The sequence below is a fragment of the Myotis daubentonii genome, chromosome 8 (genome assembly GCF_963259705.1).
Source record: "Myotis daubentonii chromosome 8, mMyoDau2.1, whole genome shotgun sequence".
NCBI lineage: Eukaryota > Metazoa > Chordata > Mammalia > Chiroptera > Vespertilionidae > Myotis > Myotis daubentonii.
In genome coordinates, this window is record NC_081847.1 from 83,921,823 (window position 1) to 83,943,500 (window position 21,678).

A 21,678-nucleotide genomic window follows, 5' to 3' on the forward strand; every position below is an offset into this window, starting at 1 on the left:
TGGTGTATAATTTCATGGTTTCACGGAGGACTGTTAAGCTCTGGTGCTTCTAAGGAATAGACTCAGTCTGATAAGACATCTCAAATGATGGGGAAACTCTAAGGCTGTAAGAATAGGACGATAGGAGTCTCCTAGCACTCAGGGAAAGATGCACAGCGGTTCTCCTATGGAGCCTGGAGTGTAGACGGAGAATTGGAAGGAACCAGTGTGGTTTCAGCATTCTCAGTAGCAGAGGCCAATGGTCCTACACACTTGACCATTAACTCAGTTCAGAGCTATGCCATGGTTAGTAACTCCAGGCTCTCAGACATACTTGCCAAGTTATCTGGTTGTCATTTCCCTTTTGCTACAAGATCGTTTGCTGATCTTGGCACTATAGACTCTAAGCCATTTAAAGTTGCAATTGGAAAGGAAAAAAAAAGACATTTCAGGATTGTTTACACTGCCAGTTGAGGAAGCTGCAGGGCAAAGACCTTAAATGCATCTGCAGATCTCTTAGTCCTCCCCAGAAATCTCTAGCCAAGCTGCTGCTCTTGCTCTGAGAGGCTATCTGGTCCCTGAGTTTGCATTGGGTTCTGCAAAAAAAATGATCTCCGCTGTTCCCTGGTGGCTGGTCATGAAGCCAGGTTTGTGTCCTCCCAGATAATTTTCTGCCACCTTTGGTATTATTGGCTTCAATTACAAAGCTAAAGACATTGGGCTTCCAACCCTAGATGAAATTTAAAGTATACACAGGAGAAAATGCTCCGTCAACATGGCTGTCCAGTTACTCTCCCTCCTTCATGCCCCACCCACCCACCCACCCACCACCAAGCACAGTTGCCAGTCTTAGAAATGTGTGACATATCTAAAGGGCTGTGTGAGCCCCCTACCTAGATTCAGGCTTCTCCTGGAAGAACACTCCAAAGAGAACATCCTGCCTCAGTAACAGTTTCTTCAGATTATTTCCCGCTAGTCGTTGCTGAGAACCCATCCTCAGACTCCAGGACTTGGTGTACATCCCTTCTCTGACTGGCTTCCCATTCTTCATAGGCTAGGACGAAAATCACCGTGAGTATCCGTCCTTTGATTTTCTAATGTGGCAGCTAAGGATAAAAAAAAATTATCTCAAGGATAAATTGTGAAGCTTTCTAGGATAATTCATGATAATGAAGATGGTGAAGGGAAGTATCAAATATCACAGTGATGCATTTTAAGCCTCTTTGGAACTCTGTCCAGGGATGCCATTGGTGAGATGCCTCTTTGGTTAGGATGGTCCTTGGCAACCTCAGTGTAGAAGGTCATCCACAGTAGACTCTGCAGTCCAGCACCACCTGGACAATCCTGGCCTCAAAGGAGTCATCATTTGGGCCCTTCTATTTCTCTGAAAGGCAGGATTTTTGGCATAAATTGATCTCATGGACTTTGACTCAACATCACAGAAAGGAGGAAGGCACAATATGAACTCCATCACCAACATGTCGGGAGACCTAACAGGAGTTTAGAACATTTCTTTACCCATATCAGGGTCCTAATGTGATGGGAGGACTCCAGCTGCAAACAATGGCCAAAGGCTAATCTAGACTTTAATAATCATTTTGGAAGGAATACTGTTTTCAAAAATAATTTATTCAAATATTTTATGCCAAAATAATTCTAAAAAGTATTAGTTTCTATTAGTTGACCCCAAGCAAACGTGCATTTGACTACATGAACACAACCATTATTTCATAGTGTTTTTTTTATTATAGACTTTTTTTTATCCACATGAATGTTAAAGAAACTACAACAGTTAAATACCATTTTTGATAACATGATTATATTCTTAATTACACTCAATATTAAACTGTAAAATATTTCCAGAGGAATACAATCTTCATTCATACAGCAGGCAAAGTACCAGAGAGGAAGGGGCCACGTGAAAGTCCGTCCAGTTTGCTATGAAAAGCAGTTTACACGGCTGATGCCATCCTAGCTGTCGAAACGTGACCCCCACTCCAAGGACAGGTTTTGTGTTTTCTTTCCACAAAGAATCACTTCTTCAAAAGTTACAGACAGTCTTTAGAGCTGCCCTCTCCACGTGTGCAACACTGAATTTCGGTCCATGAATTTCCCACCCTGCTTGGCTAACAGCACTCCCAATGCTCTGGGTTCAGTTGGCCTTTAAAAACACAAAGACTCAAACTTTGGTTCCACCAAAAGATGCGACAAGCATTGCCGGCTCTGGTTGGCATCCCCTCCCCCCACTAACCAATGGCCGCCACAGTCTATTTTACATGGTTGTCCATGCGGCTTTGAGGTCACTTGTCCTTGGGTTCTCCTGAATCTGATTTTCTATTTGATTACCAAGCCCTTTCAATCGCAGTCTTTATGTGGGTCGGAAGTGCTCAGTGGCAGGCTGTATCTTACAAAAGAACAAGAGTAAGTGGTTCTGTGCACCTGGGATAAGACAAAAAGCACGGAATGACAACCTCAGCGTGATGCAATCGGATAATTTAAAAACATTTAAAGTATTATTTAGTATATCCTTAAGAGAAGACATTTTTAGTACAGTTTGGACAAAAACTTTTAAACAGTGACCACAAAATCATCTTTTTTATGTATACTTGCATCTCCATGAACATTGAGCCAAACCAGAATTACCGACTCAGAGTGTGATGGTTCGCTATGCGTTCTTTACGTAAAGCCATTGTGTTGGATTCTAGAAGCTCCCATTTGTTGTTAGGCAAACATTAAGACAGCCTGTGGTGAAAGTGACAGACAATTGCATGTTGGGGGTGAGGGGGGGCTCTGTGGGCCTTGGCTGGATGGCTCAAGTTACATTTACATCTATTTCTCCTGTCCTGGGATGTTAGGGCACCTGTAGAAGTACCCCTGAAAGTTTGTGATTCAGCATCAACGAAACCACTGGATTGGTTCTGAACTGGATTTTAGTAACTAATACTAGAAAATGTGAATTAGGCCACAATTTTAGGCCAGAAATAAGAGGAGAGCAGGTGAAGTGTGGGCTTCGCAGCAGGGTAGCCTGGCTCAAATCCTGCCACTTGCTAGCAGTGGGACCACAGATAGCTCACTCTTCTCTCTGCATCTCAGTTTTCTCAGCTGTAGAATGGAGGAAGCAGTAGCACTTCTCTCAGTGGGTTGTTCTGAAGATTAAGTAGGATAGTTGACCATGTGCTTTGAACCGGAGGAGCACATTGTCCTTATCAGTGAAGACTCTTGAAAAAGCTTGGTCCTCTTATGTCTGACTACAGATGAGAGAAATGAATATGCCATTCTACTCCCCCTCCCCATCTTCGATCTCTACTGAAAGAAGACACAGAAAGTTCCATTGTAATCCCATAACATCCTTTTAAGACCTTTCTTCTGTTGTGATTTTTGTAATAATTATTTGAGAAGCAAAATAAAATAACGAGAGTTGACCAAAGAGGTAGATATTGTTAGCACAGGGAAAAAAATCCTACTTTCAAACTCTCCAGAAGGATGCAAAGTAGTAATTAGTGATGAAGACAATGCAGACATAAGGCAAATGTAGGTGGGTCATGTCCTTGAGTCTTGTACATGATCTTGAGCAGGAAAGGAGAGAGAATGTGACAGGAGATTTGCATGCAAGAGTCATAATTTTAGAGCTGGCGAAGACTTTGATCGGGTTTGGCTACCACATTTTAGATGAACGTGAGCTACAAAGAGATCAAATGATATAACTCAAGATAACATTGGGAGGTAGTATCAGATTTAGAAGCTAGAATTTCTCAAAATCGGCCCAATGATTTACAACAGCGGTTCTCAACCTGTGGGTCGCGACACCTTTGGCGGTCAAAGACCCTTTCACAGGGGTCGCCTAAGACCATCCTGCATATCAGATATTTAGATTACGATTCATAACAGTAGCAAAATTACAGTTATGAAGTAGCAACGAAAATAATTTTATGGTTGGGTCACAACATGAGGAACTGTATTTAAAGGGCCAGAAGGTTGAGAAGCACTGATTTAGAAAGACAGAGAAGTGGCTTTAGAGTCACTTCTGACCTGGATTGAATCCTGGCTTTATTACTTATAGCTAAGTGACCTCACTGAGTGAGCCTCAGTGTTCTCATGCATGAATTAGGGATAATAATAGGATCTACTTTATGGAGTTCCAAAGACCAAAAAAGATAGTGTGGCAAAGAATTTGTCTGCTATCTGGCATGGTTAGTGCTCAATAAATGGTAGTAATTATTTCCAGCTTGGCCAATGAGTTTCTGTGTCACTATGAATGAGCCATTTCCTGTGATGCACTTTCCACTTATATCAAATGACTGAGTTATCTGTGAAATACATGGCTATTTCAACCAGGTACATGGATGACATTTGCATAATGTTAAATGATGCTTGGAAGAAAAAGAATGTAAAGTAATAATTAAATTAGTGTTGACATGGCATTTTTTATTTGGGGTGCAGGCTTTACACAGATTACACTGGGGTGTCTGTGCAGGACACAGAAACAACCAAAATAAGGAAGACTGTCAGGAATAATTCTGGTTGTTAAAAGCAATCCCAGATGAAAGAATAATACGCACAAAATTTTGAAATATTTTTCAAATCCTTTCCATTGTACTCATGAGCTCACAATGAAACGATACGCAGAGCAGTAGAATGTCTAATCTACTAGGGCTTTTTTTAAGAGGTAGTTTGAAGAGAAATAAAATAAACTACACATTACACAGCTGGTAGCTAAACAAATAGAATTCATTGCTCCAAAGGGGACTACACCTCGGTTGAAGAAAGGCTTATATAAATCCATGGGTAATGGATCTTTAAGGACTTACCAAGGGAAAGGTAAGAGTATTCAGTGTATATGCCTAAATTTTGAGATTGGTATTGTTAAGAACAACAATTTGGCTTTTTAAATGGGATTACATAGTAAATAATCAGGGTGGACCTTTATTTTGACTCAACATGGAATTTCTTATGTCCTAATGTAGTGCAAAAAAAGATTTGTAGAGCAGTGATATGTGGCAGTACTTGCTCAGCTTATTAAGTGGATTGCCTGTGGTTTTGAAAAGCTTCCTCCGCTTAATAGTCATATTGGAATCCACTAGGTGGCAAGAACACAGCACACTACCTTAAGGGTCACTCTTGCATAAGACATTAATGCATCAGTCCCTAATTTGGAAACCTGCGGTCACTCAGCAAGACAGAATTTGTCTCTCTCCCTCAGAGTAATGATTTTTATTTTGTAATCTCTCTTGGGGTAATTCCTTGCAGGCTTGGCATGTTGAGAATCAAATACTGCCTCTAACAATATGGTCGTGATTCTCTGCTTGGCTGATTTAGCTCAGCATTTAAGTAACCACTAATCTTCTGAAAGCACCAGGGTCTACTTAGAGAAATCCCTGTTGTCTGCAAGGATGGAAACAAAATCAGCATGGAGGAAGCATTAGTTACTAAACACAAATCAATCTTTTTTTCCACCTCGCTGGATGCTTTGTCACCCTCAGAGGCGTGGTTTCTGGGCAGTGAATCTTCATTTGTAGGTGTAAGAGCAGCTCAGGTCTGACAAGCAAGGAAGATGAGTTGGGGAAGTGGAAGGAGTAAAAAGAGAGTTTATTGAAGTTCCTAAGTATAAATCAAACTACATTCTAATGGATGAATCTCACAAATATGGAGTAAAAGAAGCCAGACATATGTATTGTATGACTTGCATGACTTTATCATTTGTAGACTTTGCTGAATTTGTTCTACTTCCATTAAAGGTTAGTAACAAAAACATCCTAATATATTCTCTTTATACTCTGGTTTCTCTTCAGATCGCATAAATCTTTCGCCTTTTACTAATATATTCTCTTTGATTTGAAAGACAATTACTTTGACACTTTGGATTTATCAGCATTAATTTGGATGATTCATGCCTTGTATTCCTTGATATTCTGGGTTAAGATTTACTGGAGTTTGAATGTTCTAAAATTATTCATTTCACACTGCTGGTGCAAACCTGTGTACTGTAATGCAAGATTGCCCAAAGTCAACTTCAGATTTAAGAAAAATACTTGTGTATGACTTCATGGAGATGAAAACAAAATAACTAATTATTTGACCATCTCTGTTGCAGAAATATCTGCTCACAGAAGACAGGAAATGCATACATTAGAAGGAAGTAGGCACTGGATCTGAAGTCAGGAGTCCTGGCTTTGCAACACAGACATAAAAGATCACATCTCTTCACTGTACCTCAGTTCCCTGTGCGTAAAATGAAGAGAAAGCATATGAATGAGAGTGTGTCTTGGAAAGAGTTTTGATCTCCAGATGAAATGTGACATAATGAAGACAAACACTAAAGATTACCACTAATATGGATGATGGCAAGAAGTGGGACTGTCATTTGCCCAGAGAAGAGGATGCTTTTGATATGCATGAAAGAAAGAGAAGAAACTACGAGCCTGTATTGTACGATCGGAATTATTTTTTGCCAATAAATTCCATTGAGTTGAAAATATGTTCCAGAGGGAAGAAGTGGGAAGAACCATTCTGATGGGAATGGCCAAACTGACAAATGATCACAATTCTAGTTGGCCATGAACATTTACAAAAGCTACCTCTGCCATCTGAGGTACTCTATCATCTTGTTACTTTTCTGATTTAGCAATTCCAATTGTTAAGTCATCCTAACATATGGTTACAGGAAAAACAAAATCCTAGTTTTTTCATCCCTAACATTCTAATAACTATATGTCTTCTTCCATAAAAATAATAAAGTTGCTTTTGAAATGTTTAGTTGTATTCCGAATATAGTCATTGAATTTTCACTGTGTTCTTTCCCTTAGGAGCCCAGAGTATTTGTCTTTCAAATTGTTGCTGGGGATGCAACCTTGAACCTGGCTTCAGCTACAGAGAAACTATTATTGGTTTAGAGAAAGAATGAAGCAGAAGCTCTCACAGGTCTATAGTGGTCATCTCACCACCTATCAGTAATTCACTCAAAGTCAGATTCAAGGAAGACTCTTTGGAAGCAAGAGCGAGCCTGAGAAGATGAGACATTAAGCATGACTGCTGACACTCCAGGCGCAGTAATTACTCTCGAGGGGCAGTAATCAGGGTGTCAGGTAGAACCAGAAACAGCAGAAAACCTCAAAACAGAATGAAGGTCATTCCTACAGACTGAATAGAGAACTTCTTTCATTTTATAAAATTTCCACAGAATTTATAAGACCCATTTAGCCGTTCATTTAGGAAGTCTCATGCCCAGATATAATGAAGTTCATTAGTGTACTGGCTTAAACACAGGATACAGCTTTACCAACCTATTGGGCTATTTCAAAGACATCAATAAAGAACCTGGCCAACCAATACAATCAGGGAGTTCGCGAAAATCTCTTCCCTCCGGCGAACTCACCGTTTAACTTTTGCTGAGATGGGCACCAAGCTTTTCTTTCCTGATCAAGCTTGCTGCATAGGGGATCTGTAAGATAAAAACAAGCAAAACTCTGCAGGTAAGCCAATTTTGGAGACATATGTGCAAGGGAGACCTTTCGGCATGCCTAACAGTTCGAATGCCAGTGGGTGTTCCCTGAGGAGGAAAGGTCTCTATTAGCTCAGCAGTATGGAGCTTTCGGGCATCACACTCGTAAGGCCTGTTAAAAAGCACGACCAGGACAGGACAGGTGAGCACACCGGGCTGTTGCTATAGCTTGTCTCTGAGGCTACTCTGTGACATTTCACTCACAGAAGTTTTCAAGATTTTTCATTTAATAATATGGTATTCTTATTTTTTATTGAGGTACAAAAACAAAGTTATGTTATCATGTATGTCCAAGGTCACAAAACAAGAACGTGTTTACAAACTAGTCCAATGTAACCTTTCATTTAAGTGGAGTGATGAAATAATACTATCATTATACATCGCAAGTAAGATTAACTAACTAAACACAAACTACTACTCTGCGTTATTTCCCAGTAACTACTAAAGGAGCATCAGAAATAATTGCACTGAATGGAAAATATGACCCGTGAGAATTCTACCTGGATAAACTTGAAAGTACTTGTCACCTCTGGGGCACTGAATGAAAGCCTATCACATTTGATATGCTACTTTTCATTAGAAAATTCAAATGGTTGAAACTGGACGACATATATTATTTAGATTCGCCTCTGCACTAACCCCAGTTAAGGTATTCTATCATTATGTTACTTACCATCGTCATTACAAAGCTTAATGCAGAACTCTAAGGATTCGAATCTATTTTATACGCAAAGAAATAACTACTCAACCTTCTAGGATGTTACACAAAATATGGCTGTTATGTAAAAGCAACAAGGGAAATAAAATTATTGTCATTCAATTAGGCAATGTTTTTTAATACTTATATATATGTTCCCATCATTCCCAGCATATTTATGTTTTGCTCTGCTTTTATACCAGTCCATAAATAAGAACCTTTATTAATGGAAGGAGCTACAAATGCACAATCACATTAGTGACTAAGATTAGCTGGACCATTTTGCTGTAATAACTGGCTAGTTGAATCAAACAGTCTTTTCAATGGAAAGCAAGATTAAAATAACCATATCACTATTTTTATACACAACCACAACATGGATGTATCTGATAGGTGCATATCTGATAAAGGGCATGGATAGCAGCATTGAAATTAATGATTCATATAGTACCATAAAAAGTTCAGTGTCCTAATCTCGTATTTTAGGACGTGAGCTGAGATCAGCTAGATACCTATGACAAGAACAGTTACATGGGGACCTACTCTAGTTACCTCTTCTTTTCACCCTAGGTCATGCTACACCTGCTATTAACACAGACACACTGAATCTTAGTTTTCCATTGTGGTGCATACTGCTATATGCCAAAGCACATGGATCACCTCTCTCTAGATGCATGAAAGAACAGAGACTTAAAGGAATTTTGTTATTTAGGATAACAAGCAGAAATTATGCAAACCTTGGGTTACAAGGAATTACCTGAAAGAATATATTTGTGCCCCTCTTAATTAGCAAGAGTCCTCAACATCAAGATTAGATACTGTTAATGATTTAGTGAGCATCTGTTCTGTGCCAGGCACTTCTTGTATAGTTAAGTCAACATCACCCTGGGCTATCTCATCCTACCCCAAAGAAAACTGCCTGAAGGGCACTACTTTTAGATCTAAATCAGAATTAGTTTTTCTTTCCTTTCCCTCCCTCCCTCCCTCCCTCCCTCCCTCCCTCCCTTCCTTCCATTTTTTTTCAGAAACAACAATGTAGCATTTCATTAAGATGGAAACCTGAGAAGGAACAAAGGACTCAGGACAGAGAGAGGACATTTCTAAGTGAGAACATTTGATCCCAAATCTCCAGGTTGGCATTTAAACCTGGGTCAGGAATTATCTCCACTCAAACATTTACTGTTGCATTCCCCCACCCCCGCCCCCCCCGCCCCCCATTAAAACAAGATGAAATAAAAGCTAAACAAAAACAAGACAAAAAGCAAAAGGTTGCAAGCTAAAAATCATGTCTTTTTTACTCTAAGCCCTAAATCATGAATGGTAAATAAACAATATATTAGAACATGGCCCAGTTGTTAATGAGAGCTACCCTATTTCATTGATTCTATTAATACACTTTCCCCCCTTACATTTTAACATCTCTAAAACTGGGTTTTTATAATTGATGGTGTCTTAGAACAAGAGGCGAAAGCTTCTTTTCTTGTGATCCATCAAGTCATGTTGCCTCTTACAACTGACAATACTTAAGATTCCATGAAATGCAATATTGGGTTTACAGAGACCTCAGCAAATACTCCAAGCATGGGAGCTCAGGATCCTAGGGGCTCCACTTAAGTTAATTATTCCACATAAAGTTCCTGTAACAGAACTTACAAAAGCCTTCTTTTCATCTTGACCAGCTTACACGTCACCAAGACTGGCATGGACAAAAACACCCCTTAAAGTTATTATGTAACTTCTAAATTACCTAGTTGACTCTAGTCTGTCAACTAGGAGAGCTTTCCAAAAAAGATAAACTTCTTAGCTTGTGCCAAGAGAGAGTTAACCTAAGCTCAGACATTCAGGTGGGTCAACATCTTGAAAGGAGAAAGATGAGAAAAGGCCATATAACTAAGGAACAAGTAATGTTGTTGTCAAGATGCATAGCAATAGATCAATAATTGGAAAAGGTCCCGGTATAGCCCAAGTCTGTCGACTGCTGGAGACCCTTAAGGCAGACTCTACAGAAGCCCAGACTTGCTCAAGTCCTCTGACGCGCAGGGACTTCCTTTAGCTTCATATTTAGCCACAAAACCAAAATCCTCTAGTGGCCCAGAGTTATTTCTTAAAAAATATAGTGTAAAGAAAGTAACCGTTCGACCTACTTTTAAAAAAATGTAAAATACATACAAAATTCTCTGGGTTGAGAAGATAGGAATCTGGGCAAGTTCACATCCCAATGAACATGGGAGAATCTCCAAGGAAAGAGGTATCACTGAAGGGCTGTGCCCTTCCCTCAGAGGGAGAGTTTTTTCCAGCAACGAGGAAGACCTACTGCTCCCTTCCTGCAAGGAAGCACCATTCCCATCATCAGGAAGTTGTAAACTGCTTTTTTTCAAGTCTACATGAATGAAACATTAGTACGAATCTACTGATCAACACGATTTTACTTGAGGCTTTAAAAAATTTTTTTATTTCTATTGAATTTATTGGGGTGACATTGGTTAATAAAAATATTTGTTCCAGGTGTACAATTCTATTAACAGCGATTCTGAACCTTTTTCATCTCATGGCACATATAAACTAATTACTAAAATTCTGTGGCACACCAAAACTATATATTTTTTGCCAATCTGACAAAAAATAATTTTGACTCATTCACTCTGGACAGCTATTGCCATTGCTGTTATCATTTTTTTATTTGACAATCTAAGGCAGCGGTTCTCAACCTGTGGGTTGAGATATGCATATCAGATATTTACAGTACGATTCATAACAGTAGCAGAATTACAGTTATGAAGTAGCCACAAAAATAATTTTATGGTTGGGGGTCACCACAACATGAGGAACTGTATTAAAGGGTTGCGGCATTAGGAAGGTTGAGAACCACTGATTTAAGGGAAGAAAGGTCAGTGCCCCTGACTAAATGGCATTGCATATTTTAAATATTCTCTTGCGCAAATGGTTGAAAATCACTGCTATAATACCTCATTGTATTCTGTATTGTGTGTTCACCACCTCACGTCAAGTCTCCTTCCATCACTCACCATTTATCCCCACTCATTTCCCTCTGGTAATCACCATACCGCCTATGAGCTTTTTTGTTTTGTTTTTTGCTTAATCCCTTCACCTTTTTTACCTAGCCCCCGAACCTCCCTCCCCTCTGACAGCTGTCAATCTGTTCTCTGTATCTATGATTCTGTCTTTATTTTGTTGTTAGTTTATTTTGTACATTAGATTCCACATGTAAGTAAAATCATAAGTTATTTGTCTTTCACTTAGCATAATACTCCAGGCCACCTCACACCTGTCAGAATGGCCATCATCAACAAATCAACAAACAAGTGTTGGCGAGAATGTGGAGAAAAGGGAACCCTCGTGCACTGTTGGTGGGAATGCAGACTGGTGCAGCCACTGTGCAAAGCAGCATAGAGTTACCTCAAAAAATGAAAAATGGAACTGCCTTCTCACTCAGCAATTCTACTTCTGGGAATATATCCTAAGAAATCTGAAACACTAATTCGAAAGAAGACATGCACCCCTATGTTCATTGCAGCATTATTTACAGCAGCCAAGACCTGGAAGCAGCCCAAGTGCCCATCAGTAGATGAGTGAATAAAAAAGCTGTGGTACATTTACTCGACGCTTTTAATGGAGAACTTTGAGACCTTTCACCCTTGGCTGCGTGCAACTGTGACTGCAGTATTCTGGACAAACAGCAGAGGGCACTTTAAGCCTAGTGCATTTGCTCCATCTGTGCTCCTCTTTAGCAATCCAGCAAGTTCCAAGGATGTGAATCTGGGTCGTCATTTATCATGTGCTCTTTGCTGCAGCATGTCCTTCAAGAACTATGACTAAAACAGACCATGTCTTCAACAAATAGACAGTAGTGGCTTATATATAAATGCACTTGCTTAAAAAAATTGTTGCCAAATTAGCAATGAAAAATAAGATTATGAAGGCATCATAATAGTCTCAGCTTGTATTGTAAATTATATTATACTAGAGGCCCGATGCACGAAATTTGTGCATGGGTAGGGTCCCTAGGACTGGCTGGTGATCAGGGCCGATCGGTCGTTCTGCTGTTCGGTCGATTTGCATATTAGGTTTTTATTATATAGGATTCCAGTTCTTAGAAAAACCTTAATCAAAAGGTTATAGAGAGCAAAATATCTTCACCTTTAAAAAAATTTGAGATAGACTTGACATAAAACAATGTATGTGTTTATGAAGTTTCTTCACTTTCTTCTTAACCCTAAAGGGTAATTCATTTTGTTTTTAAAGTGAAACACATTTTTCCTAAAATCACAGTTTACTTGTGAATGAGAAATCTGTGGCTCTACATTATACTAAACAGTAACATCTTCATGAACTTGCTAAATTCTGTAACTTTTGTATTTGGTTTTTAGCGAGAGGACTATATTTCTTAGGTTGTCTAAATAAATCTGGTTTAGCAATGAAACATTTTAAGCACTTGAAAACCTAGGGCAGGAGTGGGGGAAGGGAAGCTTTAACACAAATGGCGTTAAGTGCTATGAAACTCTAATTTTTTTTTAAAATATATTTTATTGATTTTTTACAGAGAAGAAGAGAGAGGGACAGAGAGTCAGAAACATCCATGAGAGAGAAACATCGATCAGCTGCCTCCTGCACGCCCCCCAGTGGGGATGTGCCCGCAACCAAGGTACATGCCCTTGACCGGAATCGAACCTGGGACCCTTGAGTCCGCAGGCTGACGCTCTATCCACTGAGCCAAACCGGTTCGGCAGAAACTCTAATTTTAAGCTATTGTAAAAGTTAGCTTGTGGTCATGTATAAATGTTAAAGATACACATGCTTTAAATCTGACACTGAGAAAAATGCACAAGGAGAGTCAAGCATTTGACTCTGCAGTCATCATAACTTGCATTTAACAAACTGGAAAAGGAAGCAATGGTGCAGAAATTACAGTCAGTGGAGAATCTAAACATGCAGGAGCCAAAGAAATTCATAAGTTTTCTTTCTACAGCAATGGCACCCAAGATGCTTTCGATATCATCTTTTGAATAAGAACACTGTAACGACATAGTATAAATACATCGTGGGTCTATGGGAATCGTTACAAAATATGATGATTTTAATATATTTGAATTCTCCATTATTGCAGGATAGAGTGGGTTTTTATCTCATCCAAAGGGAAAAATGCCTATTCTGTAGGCAGAGGACTATTCTGTAATATATATTCCATAAACTTTAAATATTAAAATAATTTTGAGTAAACTGTCGGGTTCTTGGGGAACAAAGTATGTAACCATATTTACAGATGAGTTAGGTCATTCAACTAAAATATTGGGAGAGTCAATAGTTATGATACCTAGCAACTTCTTGATAATCTTCAGATAGAATTTTCTAAAGGCATTTCCCACAGGTACTTTAGCAAATAAAACAAGCTGAATAAGGGATTAGATGAATTCCTGTTCAAGTAAACTTGAGTCTGCTGCCTCAGTTCCAAAGCCGATGGCATAACGTGAACACAGGTCATCCTGCACAAAAATATCTCCAGCCACCACGGCTGAAACAGTTCCACTATGAACGTGCCCCTTTGAGAAGGGATGTTACTCATATTGGCAAAGCGTTTTATGACTTGTGTGGGCATTTCATGCTCATTACATACTTCCTCCTTACTACATCCCTATCTGGGCACTAGGCTAGACCTTCCAACAGGTCCCTTTGGTTGAAGAACTAACACTTAATGGACTATATGGGATGAGTCTTGAACTCAAGTTTGTAGACCTTGAAGCTTGGGTCTGTTAGTTATAAGGACAGAACAGTAATACATAAGCTTCCTATAATTCAATACTACACCTTCCTTTTGTAGTTTGGGTAGTAGTTACTTAGCACAAAAGAACATTTGAGAACGTCATGACCAAACCAGGGAAATCTGGAAAAGAATTAAGAGGACTGCTATATGAGAATATCAGAATTGGGGCAGGGGGCGTTCGTGAGTAGTGATTCATTCAAGAAATGTTTCTTGGGTGCTGGAGGCAGCAAGAAGCTCTCGGTATCTTATGGGAGGAGACACTGAAGAAGAGGAAGAAACAGGAGGGACAAGTCATGCCTATTTCATCAATTTTTATGTTGTTAGCCTGGATATGCCTTTGAGGATTTCAGGACTTAAACCTACAGGCTTAGGGGTAAAAATTCTAGCTTCTCCCAAAGAATTTAATTTACAACAAGAAGTAATTTACTATCTAGAAGAATGTGAATTAATAACACTTGTCTAGATAAATACATACCTATGATAAAATATTTTTTCAATACAGAATAACAAAAATGTTTAGTAATACCAATTTGTATCTTCTATGTGCCAACTATCTCAAAAGACATGAGACATTTTTTTCTTCTATCAATACTGCCTGTTTATTACATGAATGCAATATCATTTCCTCTTTTACTAAAGAAACTAAATGTCAAAGAAAATTAAGATGTTTAAGTTACATAACTAGCCTTAAACAGGGGCACTGAAGTAAATAGTTTCCTTTCTTTTTTTAAAAAAATATATTTTATTGATTTTTTTACAGAGAGGAAGGGAGAGAGATAGAGAGTTAGAAACATCGATGAGAGAGAAACATCAATCAGCTGCCTCCTGCACACCTCCTACTGGGGATGTGCCCGGAACCAGGGTACATGCCCTTGGCCGGAATCAAACCTGGGACCTTTCAGTCCGCAGGCCGATGCTCTATCCACTGAGCCAAACCGGTTAGGGCAATAGTTTCCTTTCTTAATGCCCATTTTGCTAGACCCACCACCCTGAAATCACAAGTTTTTGGTTTGATGTGTGACAATTTTTGTTTTAAGAATCTGAAAATAATACCCTGAATAAAACCAGTAAGGTCTTAAAATTTTATATCACTCTCCAATTCTATTTTTTTAAATTCTTCCTTTGAACAAAGAAAACAGTAAGTATATTCATAGTAAGTAATTACTAGTTCTTATTGTGAAAAGCTATATGTATATTTTAATCCTTGTAGGAGATTAAGAAAATCCTTTTGCTCCCAGTGAGTTTAAGTGCAACAAACAAACAAACAAACAAACCAAACAAAAAACCCAAACACACACAGAAGCAGAACAAGAAGAAAGATCCTGTTTAAGAGGCACTTTACGTTGAGGTGGTTTTCAGAACTGAGCGTTGTGAACCGGCACTTTGAGATCGAGGAAAACCTCAGCGGGGCGTTAAGACTGACAAGCAGCACTGTTAACAGAGCCCGGAATGGAGAGAAACATGAAGCACGGGTTGCTTTAAAAATGCCTCCCAGCACGAGCATGGCTCCTTCCATGCAGAAAGCAAAGGTTAATAACCATCCTTCTTAAATAGTCCTGACAGAGAGCTGGATACCTGTCTCTTTAGACACGACAGGTGGGTATGCAAAGACACATGCTTAATGGGATAAGGATAAGATGGGCCAGAAATGCCTAGCCACCCAAATTATAATAATCATGCTATGAATAGTACTGAGAAGTAGTGTATGTTTTACCCAGGTGATTACAAATATCTTACAAATACTGAGCAGAAATCATTTCCCCATCCCACGCATGAGAAGGAGGAAGCTGGGGAGACTGCCTTTTTAAAGGTGTATATTTTTCATTGATTTCAGAGAGGAAGAGAGAAAGAGAGAAAGAAACATCAATGATGAGACTCATTGATTGGCTGCCTTTTACACGCTCCACGCTGGGGATCGAGCCTGCAATCGGGGCATGTGCCCTGATCAGGAACTGAACCGTGACCTCTTAGCTCAGCGGTTCTCAACCTGTGGGTCGCGACCCCTTTGGCGGTCGAACGACCCTTTCACAGGGGTCGCCTAAGACCATCCTGCATATCAGATATTTACATGACGATTCATAACAGTAGCAACATTACAGTTATGAAGTAGCAACAAAGATAATTTTATGGTTGAGTCACAATATGAGGAACTGTATTTAAAGGGCCAGAAGGTTGAGAATCACTGTCTTAGCGCATAGGCTGGTGCTCAACCACTGAGCAACACTGGCCAGGCAGGGGAGACTGCTTTAAAGGTGCTAGTGAATAATACCAGATGTATCTGCAGGGGGACAAAAGGCGAGGAATTCAGAAGGAAAAAAAACAAAACAAAAAGAAAACCCACTACATTTATTTATCAGACATCTTCCTGTTTCCCTAGAAATAGATCTTAGTGTCCACTTTTAGAGATGATGAGGCTAGAGTAACACACTTTGTTTGGAAAGAATTCTTTTCATTATCCTTCAAGTGAATTTAATTGACTAATAGTGTTCACACATCATTCTATTGACTGTGGAGAGCCTGGCCCTGATCTGGGGAGTGAAGGGGAGAGGGAGGAAGATGGGAGAGAGTGGCCTCCACGGAGTGTCTGGCGCATCCCAGCACTGTGTTGGGAAGTTTGTGCAGCAGAAGACGATGCAGGTACCTCTGGTTCGCCCACAGAGACAACGTACACATCTGTCTATTAACACATGGTAGGTAGTTACATCCCGAGGAAGCGTACTGACACATCTGCTTATCCTGTGTCTAAGTAAATCTCTTGGTAATTAGCATGTAAACCAGCTGAGAAGTGGGTGGACCAAAGGCTTTCACAGCAAAAACATGAACAGTTTCTAAACAAGCCCATCCAGCTGGCTTTATTTTAAAGTAGAAATGCAACTTACAATTTGTAGCTGTTGCACCATTTCTTCTCGGTAGGCTAGTTCCCTTTTCATCTGGTCCTGGAAATTATCTAGTAGGAGAGAGAAATAGAGACAGAAATGAATTAAAGTGCAAAATCTACTTTTAGCATATTTTGTGAAAACATTACTGACAGCCCCATAGAAAACCCCTCCCCCTATCTAAATATATAAAAGCCTAATATAAAGTGTCCCCTTGGGCGTTCGACCAACCGGGAGTTTGATCGCTCGCTATGATGTGCGTTGACTACCAGGGGGCGGCTTGGAACCAAGGAAGGCCCTGGCCACAGCCGGCAGCTGCTAGGGACCCTACCTGTGCACAACTTTTGTGCACTGGGCCTCTAGCTTGATATATATATATATTAAAAGTAAATAACATGGTTGTTTGAAGGAATGTTTTCAAGATTCTATAATTTAATCAGAATAGACAGTAAACTCTGAGGGGGTAAGGTTTATATCTTACATTTCACAATATCTCACAACCCATGTAGTACAATCCCTTGTGCATCATCACTCTCAGGAATGTCTGGGCAATCCTGTTTTCTGGTCTTTGAACACATGAAAAAGTCGCAAGTACCTCAAGCTTCCACTGACTGCAGAAGTTCAGAGGGAGGGAGAGGGTGCACCTCAGGTCACAGAGAATGCAGACCCTTGTACACAAAATGCCGTCTGGGTGATAAAATGTGGGTCCATTAGATGTGGCTGCCTGGCTTCACTGCAGCCTGTCCCACTCCTGAAAAGAGTGCATGACTGCCAACCTGCACATGTTCTCTCCCTGTATCAGCCTTATTTTACGGTCCTTCCTGGGCCTGGTTCAGTTCTACAGGCCCCGCCTCTATGTGAGAAGTATCGTTATGCAAACTATCTTTGCCATTCTACATATTGATCATTTTTAAATTGCATTTATGGGAAAAAAATGACTTCCAATGTATATATCATGTTGTTGCATTTTCTAGATGTGGTCTTTAAAAAAAAATGTAGACTTAGCCATCTGCCTTTTTCTGCTTTAAATGGTAACACAGTGTCATATTGCATCTGCGGTGGACAGTCAGGTCAGCAGTTTAAAGGAACCAGAAACACAGTCATCACCTTTCCCCCTTCTCTTCAGCAACGGGTGTGTGAGTCCTGTACATTCTACCTCCATCCTCCCCTCTCTTTGCCACTGTTACCCCCCCAAAGTAATAGTTTCCCAGTGACCATCTGGCCTACAGTCCTTTCTTCTCCAAATCCCTCTCATTCTACTACTTAAAAACCTGTGATGGCTTTCCACGGCTTTCAAGATAATAGATCCTTTACTACTCACGAGGCGCTGGGCACTAGACATTAACAGCAGTGTTCTTTTATTTTACTGACTTCTACTTTTCTAGACTATGTGAATTCCTTCTCCAACCTCAAACACATATCTGTCTATCTTTCCTTCCCCAACCTCAAACACATATCAATCTCGCTATCTATCATTTATTTTTTATTTTTTAATATATATTTTATTGATTTTTTACAGAGAGGAAGGGAGAGGGAGAGAGAGTTAGAAACATCGATGAGAGAGAAACATCGATCAGCTGCCTCCTGCACACCCCCTACTGGGGATGTGCCCGCAAACAAGCTACATGCCCTTGACCGGAATTGAACCTGGGACCTTTCAGTCCCCAGGCCGACGCTCTATCCGCTGAGCCAAACCGGCTAGGGCACCTATCATTTATTTTTGAAGACTTTTTAAAAAAACAGTTTTAGGTTCACAACAAAGAGCAAGGTACAGACATTTCCCATGTACCCTTCCTCCCACACATCCGTAGTCTCCCAGTTATCAACGTCACTCTCCAGAGTGGAACATTTGTGATCAGGGATGAACGAACATTGACATGTCATAATTCTAAGTCCACAGTCTACATCAGGGTTCACTCTTGGTGTTGTACATTCTGTGGATGTGGACAAATGTATAATGCCATGTATCCATCATTATAGTATCAGAGTACAGTAGGGCCTTGACTTACGAGTTTAACTCGTTCCGTGACGGAGCTCGTAACTCAAATTACTCGTATGTCAAATCAAAAAGTGAACGAGTGAGACACGTGATGCTGGGCTGATGTTGTGGCGTTCACTGTGACGTTCGCTGCGCCAACTAGCGGTGGGGTATCTGAAGCTGGCACGCAACCTGCATTTTAGCTCGCAACTCAAAGCAAAAAATCAGCCGAGAGACTGATTTTCGTATCTCGAAAAACTCGTTAGTTGGGACACTCATAAGTCAAGGCCCCACTGTAGTTTTACTGTCCTGAAATCCTCTGTGCTCTGCCTACTCATCCCTTTTCTCCACCGGACTCCTGGCAACCACTGATCTTTTAATTGTTTCCAGAGTCTTGCCTTTTATAATTTATTTTTTTAAAAGACCCAATCCCTAATTTCACCCCTGAATTTAATGTGAAAGGTACTGTTCTATAGGTAAGTATGTGGTGCCATGCAATGGTTACGGGAGAAGCTTCACTCCCTTGGGGAGTGAAGGGGCACAGTTTAACTGAGGATAAAAAAAATCATTAGGCCAATGTCTCTAATGAGAATCACTTAAAACACAACTATTTTGGGAAACATAGGATAAAAGGAGGGAACAGAGAAAAAGCACGGAAGCACAGCCTGCCAGCCTGCACAGGGGCAAGGGCTGTGCTCTGTTAAGATGTCCATTTGAAAGGCCAAAGCGTTTTCCAAACAATAATAAAAAGTATCCAGCCTACATTTCTGGGACCAGAAATAGAAAGACCAACACAGTACATATGGTTTACCAGGTAGATCCTACTCGTCAAGCTACGGGCTCACAACAACATTGTGGACAAACGTATGATGACATGTAGCTATCATTATAGTATCAGAGTAGTTTTAATACATTTTTAAAATTATTTAATTTTTAAAATTGTTTTAACACACTGGTTTCCATTGTCTTCATTTTGTTATCACTGCTTTCAAACGATTGAGACTTTTGGTCTATGCTGGTATAGGAGAAGGAAGAGAGAAAAGACAAGTTTGCTAGGGAAGGTGCACACAGTGTGCTGGCAAAAATGACTTCGGGATTTAGAGCCGCAAACACGATCTGACCAGTCACTGGGGATGGGGGGGAGGGGGGAGGAGGAGGGAGAGGGAATGGTGGCATGGTGGGGACAGGGTCTCTAATCATTGACTCCCGTCCAACTAAATGCAACTGTCTTTGCAGGACGTTTGACCAACTGTCCTATTGTCATCACAAAGTGACCTTGATAAAGGTGAACTCTTCCTCATCCATTTCCTCCAAACACGGATTTCCACATTTCCACCCAATTCTAGATTACATTTCTCCCATCTCTCCTTACAATGCCTGCCCTCTCTCTTGCTCATGTCTTACCCAGTTTGTCAGTGAAATGCATTGTCTAGTATCAAATCAAGTTTCACTGCCTGTTCCACTCTCGATAACTACAGCCCAATAAATCTCGAGAAGTCCTGGCTTCTCATATCAGCTGGTTTACTATCAAGTCCCTGCAGCATCTAAATATCAAACTTTCAAGTGGACTATGGTGGCAACAACTCACATCACCATGGAGCAGTCACTGTGCTCAACACTTTGTATATTTGACTCAAGTAATCCTTTCAGCAGCTCCCTGAGGTAGGTGTTAGCACCGTGTTACAGTTGAAAGGGCTTAGGCGATAGCCTAAGGTTTCTCAGTCGCCAAGGTTACTCACTGCGCTCCTCTGCTCTGAAATGCATGCCTGGCCCTGCTGCTTGAGCCCAGGCTTCCTCCCTGTATTTCCCCATCAGGGTTTTGCAGAGTATTTATGGAGAGCAGCTCTGGAAGCTCCATCCCAGCAAGTGAGAGACTTGCTTGTTCCTCCTCCTCTCAATTTCTGACCCCCCTCCCAATATAGAGATGCTTTCTCCTCCTCTTCCCCTTTCTCTTCTTCCTCTACCTGGTCTTCCACTACCTCCTCCTCTTCCTCCTTCCTCTAATCTTTATCCTCACCTTTATTTATTCCCCTGGTCCTCATTAACCCTCAGAACCACAACAAGGATCCCAAGAGAAACTCAGAAACTTATTCTAGAACTAGGGGCCCAGTGCACGAATTCGTGCACCTTGAAAGGAACTGTGGGCCGCGAGGCTTTGGTGGGCACAGGGGTGGGTCTCGACCCATCCTCCGCATCCCCATCCAGCCCCTCCTGCCACGGCCCCGGTCCCCTCTCTGCCGGCAGCCCCGCTCCCACGGCCACCACTCCCATGTGCTGACGGTGCCAGCCCCGCTTGCACCTGCAGCCGGTGCTGGAGTCGCTGCTCACACCCACTGCTGGCACCCAGCACCAGGTGCCTGCAGTGGGTGTGAGCAGCAGGTGTGAGCGGGGCTGGCGCCGGCAGCAGGTGTGAGCACCGGGTGGGACCGTGGCGCACAGGGGCAAAGAATTTTCAGTAACCACCAGAGGCTTGCCCCGATGACAGCGACTGGCACCCTGCCTTGGTCTGGTGCTCCCACTCACCTGCTCCACCATCCCGCTGTGGCTGACACTTGCCATGTTCTGTGCACGCCCCCTGGTGGTTAGCACACTTCATAGCGACCGGTTGTTCGGTTGTCCTGGTTGTTCTGCCATTTGGTCTATTTGCATATTAGCCTTTTATTTTATAGGATTGCTTTTCTAGAGCTCAGTGCTAATAATCTCTTCCTCCTCCTGCTTAGTCATCGCAGCTGACATTGCTGAGCACCAGGGACGTGCACAGCCCTTCACGGACCCCCTCATTTACCCTTTCATCTTCCTATGAGACAGGAATTATTGGTCCCATTTTACAGGGTCCAGGGTCCTATAACTAGGAAGTGGCAGAGCCCCTTT

The 21,678-nt window shown here is 41.0% G+C and overlaps 1 protein-coding gene across 1 annotated transcript in view; it reads right to left on the reverse strand.

The window, feature by feature from the left end:
- Window positions 1-1,746: 1,746 nt before the first annotated feature.
- The window catches only part of SKOR2 (SKI family transcriptional corepressor 2), a 39,523-nt gene continuing 19,591 nt past the window's right edge, over window positions 1,747-21,678 (reverse strand). Inside the window, exons 6-8 of the mRNA XM_059704926.1 lie at window positions 16,833-16,900; window positions 7,352-7,417; window positions 1,747-2,418 (exon numbers count right to left, since the gene is read on the reverse strand). Coding sequence (XP_059560909.1) covers window positions 7,355-7,417; window positions 16,833-16,900 — 131 coding nt within the window. The 3' untranslated portion in view covers window positions 1,747-2,418; window positions 7,352-7,354. The remainder of the gene's footprint in view (window positions 2,419-7,351; window positions 7,418-16,832; window positions 16,901-21,678) is intronic.